Source organism: Acanthaster planci, linkage group LG15 (assembly GCF_054643075.1).
Source record: "Acanthaster planci isolate LZ-2023a linkage group LG15, COTS_SCS, whole genome shotgun sequence".
NCBI lineage: Eukaryota > Metazoa > Echinodermata > Asteroidea > Valvatida > Acanthasteridae > Acanthaster > Acanthaster planci.
The window spans coordinates 7,094,494-7,101,752 of record NC_141791.1 but is presented as its reverse complement, the minus strand read 5'-3'; the positions used below and the strand labels follow the sequence as shown (position 1 = coordinate 7,101,752).

The following is a 7,259-nucleotide window of genomic DNA, read 5'->3' as shown; positions in this document are numbered from 1 at the left end:
ACGATTTTTTGACAGTGGCAACGGCCATTTCCCATATCATGCATATATTTTATAGCGTCTTGTGTTATTTCAAGCCGCAGCCAAGACTGTGATTCGGACGTGACCTTAGGCCTACATGAGCCTAAAAGTGAAAGGCCACCCAGAGAGCTTCCAAAATCCTCGCGCGGGGCCGTCCTGTCGCGTTCAATAGCTTTTGGAGGAGTGACTGAAACTACCCCAAGAAACCTTTGTGTTCTCCAGGTAATGTTTTCGGAAAGGCCTGGAGATGGGTAAACCCCCCCCCGAATTTCATTACAGGAACCAGGAAATGAATTTTTCTTAGAACCACTTTTTGAGTATCTTTCTACTCTTCTTCCATGTATGAAGACTGTTTGACATCTTTTATGAGAACTTTTCTGTGCACAAATCAGTGCAACATTGAGATTCAGTGCCTTGGATGACATCATAGTTCTGCTCATGATATGCAAATATGCATGAGCATAAAACAAAAAAGCATCAAAATATGGATTAATATTGCAAAACAAAATTAACAAAAACAAAATAAGGTTAATTGAAACTCAAAGATGCAATTTCAAGGGCTTTTAGCAAAATTTATAAAAAATATTTATATTTCCTGGTTCCTTTAAAGACCTTTCACTTCCTGCCCTATCATTCCCATGTCTCCTCGTTCATGCAGGTTTGCTGTCACTTCATGTGCTTGTGTGAGAACGTTTACGTTGCAAAGCTTTAACTTTTTTAGGTAGCCAAACCAAAACTAAACTTTGGAGAAGTATGAATGCCACGTTATTTATGATTTTGAATTTTGAGCGTTTGTTTTCAAAGCTACACGCAAGTCTACAATTTTATACTGTGTGGAGTTTCCCTCTCTACATATTTTAGGAAACCTTTCCCGAGATGGGAAGATCGGTTACACCCTTTTGAACAGTTTTTCTGATGGGTAAGTGGGGCAGCCTCATAAACATCTGTGCTTTGCAGGCAAAGGGGGAAAGGTTGAGGGGGACGAGGTTAACCCTTCGGGATTGTTTCGGAAAAGACGTTTCCCACGTTTACAGATCCTTAGCACTTTGCCATTAACCTCTCTCTCAGGTTTCAGCCCCTCTGAAAAGATTTTCATGCAGTGAGACTATATGCATTTTGTGTTGAAATGTTGCCTGTACAAAAAAAGCTTTTCATTTCTCTTTGTCCGTTTCCACCTGTTTTGCCATTTGTCGTCCTATATGAAAACATCGGTTGTTTTCGTTTCCCCGTCTTTGGTTGTTATAGCGTACCCCCACCCCAGACTTTCGTTGCTATTTTCTTTAGGGCTTGTCGAACCGTTTTGTCCTGCCTCTCTATTTAAATTAGCGAACGGCACCAAAGGCGTAATCCGGCGTGCATCCGACAACACCAATGTTGCCAGCGGTATGTATTGCCAAGCTCCGACTTTAGACTGAATCGCCAAGATCGATCGATGATGATTTAGTGCTGTCGAGAGCATATTAACTTCTCGTGTTGACTTTCAGCTCACCGCACGCAGTAATATTTACGGCTGCAGAACAAATGGTCACGACGCAGTTTTTCAAAAGTGAAGCAGATATCTCCTTTTACAATCAACGCAACGTAATTTTCTTTTCATCTGGTGATGAAATCGTCGGTGGGAATGTTTACAACGATGGCAAACGTGCTCGGACAGAGAAGACCAATACTTTGGTTCAACCTTTGCCCCCTATTGATTTGCTATACTTTTCATTAAAACGAAATGGCGCCGGATATCAAATTGACACACACTCAAAATTGCCTTATTACTGTTTCTTTTACGACGTCTTTGAAGTAATCGTAAACTGAACCACTAAATTTCTTTGGCGAATGACAGTTTCTTTGATTATTCAATTATTTTGTGCGTGAGAGATGACAGAGGACAGTTTATCCGACCCAATACATCCACTCCCCCTTTTGTCGTCAGTGTGAAATTTAAAGGAGTTTTTCCATTCACCCCGCCCCCTGCTGCTGTTGGATTTTATGCGTGAATTCACATGCACGTCATTTAATACGCTGTTGAAATCGCGTGCAATGCGCCTAATTATTTATCTGGTTGCCCTTTATGCTTTCATGCACAAATTACTCCATACCATTATGTGGAGGGGAAGTAAAACGGTACAACTCTAATATGCTGGGGACGAGGCTGAAACCTCACAAGGAGAGCAACAAAAGGCGATAAAAAAGACTACGTGAAGCGCGACTTGATATCCATGCATGCATATTAAGCTACGGACTTAATCCTGTCTTTCGTCGAATATTGATGGCGTGACGGCAATGTGCGTCAGTACTGTAGATAAATTGACGGTATCGCTCTCGAGCCTTGCATCGTCGTCGACAATCTCTGGTAATACAAACTGGGCATCAGTCGTTGCGTCTTCATTGAAAAGGCTTATACGGCAAAACTTGTAACTTGCGGCCTTTGGATTTGATGCGATACTGTTAACGCAGTTGTTGGAGTTTACCTGTTCATTTGGCGAGAAGTTTGACAAGCCGGGCGAGGCTGATTTCCTTAGACGCTTAGCTGCTGAATGTATGTATTCTAGGCACGCTGTCCTATGCCACCACCATGAGCTTCAACGCATCGGAGAGCGACTTCCAGGGGAGCGAGACGGAGCTATTTGCCATTCCGCTCTCGGTGACTGTCTTCGTCTGGCATCTTCTGATTGTCTTGGTCGGCGTCCCCGGCAATGTCCTGATCATTGTCGTCTTTTGGGCCAAGCCCCGGCGGACCAGCACCGCTGTGTTCATCATGGCGCTTGCTGCGGCGGACCTGTTCGCCTGCCTCGCGCGCTTCTGCGAGGTGGTGTATCAGGGGGTTGAGCTATCAGGCAGCACACCGCCCCTCGACCTGTACAGAGCCATCACTGTGGTCAACAATCTTTCCCTGACCGATGCAGCCTTGATGACGGCTTTAATCGCGCTTGATCGCCACGACTGTGTTTGCCGCTACCGCAATCGGCTCCTTAGCCACCGCCGAGCCCGTGGAGCTGTCGCCTTCGTCTGTTTCCTTTCAGTATTTTCAAACATTCCACTGTTCGTCTATATCTCCGGAAATGCCGGCTGGTCTGTGGTAGTGTTTGTAAAACAGGTCTTATTTTACTCCATGGACGTCTTGGTAGTTTTTGTCTGTTATGGGATGGTGTACACGGCGATTCACAATCACGTCCGGGTTGGTATAGCTAATCGGCTCAGCAGGGCCGAACACAGCGCGTCAAGTTTGAGCGAAACTCCAGCGTCTGACCGTCGGATCGTGGTTCAACCTGATATTGCATCCATCAAGGCCAAGCAGCCTCCTCCGATCCCTTATGTAGAGACGCCATGTTGCAGTTTAAACACCAGCGCTCTTGCCCTGGGTTCAGGACATGTTTCACTCGATCGCCAAACGTTTGGTCCTCGAATCACCCCTCTGGCAAGATACCTAGAGGTCTCCACTACTGAGAGGCAGGACACCACTTTGGGACTGGAACAATCGGAAAGTATAGGGGGCTCACGGCGACGGTCGCTCTCCAATGCGCGAGCGATACGGTCCTCCGTCCGCGGCGGCCCGCCGGTCGCACTGCAACGCAAGACTACGCGGATGCTCTTCTTGACATCTCTGATTTTCCTGCTGACCTATATCCCGTACTGGGTCTTCGTCGGCATGACTCTCACTGGTAGACCCCGAGATGCCGCGTATCAGATCATGGCCAATGTGCTCCACCTGTTGTTCCTGAACAATGCCGTCAATCCGCTGATCTACGGGATGGCCAACCGGCGATTTCGCACAGACGTCCGGGATGTGCTGCGGAAGATGTGTGGTCGAAAACCCACTCCGCCATAACTCCAAGGATTCGAATTAAAAGTGAGAGTGACGATGAAGACCGAACTAAATTCACCTTTCACCTTAATTCACCTAATTAACCTGTGCAGCATTTGTAGAGTCGATTGTGTGCAAGTTGTTTGTTGATTGTAAAACATTACAACTTAGTTTGGAAAGCGCATTATGTCTTTGGTATATGTTTAAAGTATTACTCGGGACCTTTACAGAACCATCTCAATTCCTAGTGAAGAGCACAACTTATGTTTTCGCTGAGCGGCACGAAAGGCTGATTCAAAGGCAACCAACGTCACCCGAGGGCAGCTCAGTGAGTTGACAATTCAAGCGTCTCGCTTAAGGGCAGATACTTACCGGAATTCCACGAGATGGGTTTGAACCCACTTGTAAAATTGTTCAACTTACGAGAACCAATAGGCCGCCACATTAGGTTCCAAATCCTGTATTACATACACAGCTACATGTAAGTATGAATCCGCATTGGCTTCATCCTTATAATCGAGGAACAATTTAGAAGTAATTTTTTTTTTCAGTTTTGCTTAATCATTTAAAATACCTGTCGTCGTTTAATATGGTAACTTATGAAATTCGCTATTAATCGTTTATTTCTTACTTCAAGGTGTTTGAATTAATGCATTGGTCTCTTCAGTGAATGTTACGCCACATCAATAAGGGTGTGAATACAAAATAATGAAACCAAAAGACAATTTCTTAAATAACAGCTTTATACTTGATAAACATTTTGATCACGTGAAACTCAATGGTCGGAGAATGCAACAGCGACTCATTTAACGTAAGAATCCTCATCGCTAGGTTACATTTTGCTGCGGCATGTTGTGTATAGGAGAACTTGATCCCATTATGTTAAATGGGAAATATATATTTAGCAGAGACTCAGGCCTTTGAGAATAGAAACATAGTCGGCAGTGTGCTAAAACACTCATGAGAGCACTTAAGCTGTCCCGGTCAATAACAATCATAATAGTTGATACTATATTTGGAGCATTTCACAACGCTTATGAGAGCATCGCTAGACGAGCACGCCCTGTCTAATCAACGGGAAAATTCGGTTTGACTTTCGTTTGTATATGTACGTTGCTGCCAAAGGGTATTCGCTATTGTATAGCTGACCATAAGGACTCAGCTGTCTTTACGATCAGAAGAAAAGATGGCACAATTTCAGCTGGAGTTTTTCCCCTTGGAATACCGAGTCATTTTAACTTGTTAGGCCAACATGTATAATATTTATCCAGTTTCGACACAAATTATAGCCGTGTGGTGATGGCCTAAAATGCCTTAAAAACTCCGAATGTGGAAGCGCTCTTCTCGACTGCACCAGGCCACATCTTTGTTTGCTGCTGATGTGATGGTTTGGTGCTACAACAGGCTTCGCATTTGAATGTCACCTTATTGTGTGATACATTATACCTGCTCAAGAAAACAGCTTTAAAATGCTGCGTCTAGCAAAACTTCTGCAAAGTAATAAATGCTACGACTAGGCAGAGTTAAACATTCACGAAAAGCCTATAACGGTAATATTAAATTCACCCGTAGATTTGCTGGCGCTTAATCATAATTATGGTACTCTTTGTCCCCACCGGGATGGCGCGCTTGTTATTTTTACAGAGAGGGCAGATTGAGTTTAAACAAAAAATGCATAATCTTTTTTTTTTTTGGCCTTTTGATGTGGATGTTCTATTTCTACTCAGTAAGGTATAAAAGAAGCTGATAAGATGAAAACGTTTACTCGGAATTTTATGATTGCAGTTTCCATACACCTATTTCGAGGCTGCCCCTTACAAAATAATTCTATGGTACCAAGTACTGCCTTGCAAATACATTTGCTCAAATCGTTATTCAAACCAATAAATTGCCTCGTGTACTCGACTAAAGTTGCTCACATGCTGTGCTTTATTGCAGAAGTTTCGAGAGCCGAGAAAAAACTGACATTATTTGAAGAAATATTAAACCTATGCTGACAAGTAAACCCTCAGTTATTTTTTCACCCCTTAACGGCCATGCCCCGCCCTTAGCAAGTACTATTCCAGCCGCTTGAGGCATTAATAACCCCACACGAAAATATAAAAATGGACCTGTACGTACATGTATATTCAAATTATGCTTACCGATTAAAGTCTTTTAATTCACTCTCGAAATCTCTCCTAAATCCAAATCATGATTTATTCTACATCTATTTTTTTTCGAGGCACTATCAGTTTTTTTCCATAGTAAGCGATACCATTACTATCAATTCACTTAACAGAGCGCATGAAAGAGCATGCAGCCGTTTATGTCAGGCTCCCACAGAGGGTACGTTGGGGTTGTGATGTAGCTAGGATTTTACTAGTGGGGGGGAACACAACGGGTCACCAGGTTTCAAGGGTGTAGATTTTTGGAGGCAACCCTTGTTCAATATCCATTTTCGGGGGAAAGCCTTGTTCAATATTTATTTATCCGTTTTGTTAGTGGGGGGCACCGGGAATTTGTGTGTGGGGGGTGCCCCCAGGCCCCTCCCCCCGGATAGGCCACTGCGTTGGGGCTATAGCAAGTTGATGAAGCAAACAGTATGGAACGGAAGGTTTGACTTGATTAATCTGATGTTTACACTTCGTTGATGCTGTTGTATGACAGTTTCAATTGGATGGAAATCAGTGCGGTAATCATTATTTAAAGTATACGACACGGAACGGAAGGTTTGGCATGATTGATCCGATGTTTACACTTCGTTGATGCTGTTGTCTGGCAGTTTCAATTATGTAGCAATCAGTGCGGGAACGATTAAAATCCCTGTGGTCATTCACCATTGATGGCTCCACAATGCAGACGAAGCAACAACATCACACTGTCATTGTGATCACCGGTGCCACCCAGCCTGGTTTCCATATCGATGTAAGCCTGCATAGGTTTCCATATTCGATGTAAAAAACACAGACAGCAACGCAATCAAGACGCAAACTGTAACGTGGACATATGGAAACATGTCAAACGGAAGTATCGTCGACAACGCAGACAAACGCAAACCACCCCACGAACGATCGGCAATTAAAGTTGAGCCAGGTTCAACTTTGCCAACTTTCTGCGCGCGTCGAGTAGGCCTAGCTGTGGTATCCCCATATAAACAGGCATGGTGGCATGACCACGTACCGGCGTGCATCAATCCTCTCGCCGAGTTTCACGAATTTTGCCTGTTTTCTCCTCAGTGCTTAACTTAAATGTTACACCCCATACTGTTCAACTAAAGCTGACTGTCAATGAAATGCATGAAACTGGAGTAGAGGTTTGGAATCATGAGGCGGTAAAGTCAATCTAAACACACATTTTTCGCGACTATCACGGAGTTTCGGACGCCATTTTGTTTCAATTTTTGGTGGAATGACGTCACGTACCGTCTCATCCGTTCGTCTCTGCGTCTTGACGTCTTGCTTTC

The 7,259-nt window shown here is 43.9% G+C and overlaps 1 protein-coding gene across 1 annotated transcript; it reads left to right on the top strand.

The window, feature by feature from the left end:
* The first annotated feature begins 2,584 nt into the window (after window positions 1–2,584).
* LOC110984636 (uncharacterized) lies at window positions 2,585–3,838 on the top strand. Its single transcript, XM_022245004.2, has one exon. It carries the CDS (start codon window positions 2,585–2,587, stop codon window positions 3,836–3,838), a length of 1,254 nt encoding a protein of 417 aa, XP_022100696.2.
* Window positions 3,839–7,259: the final 3,421 nt, after the last annotated feature.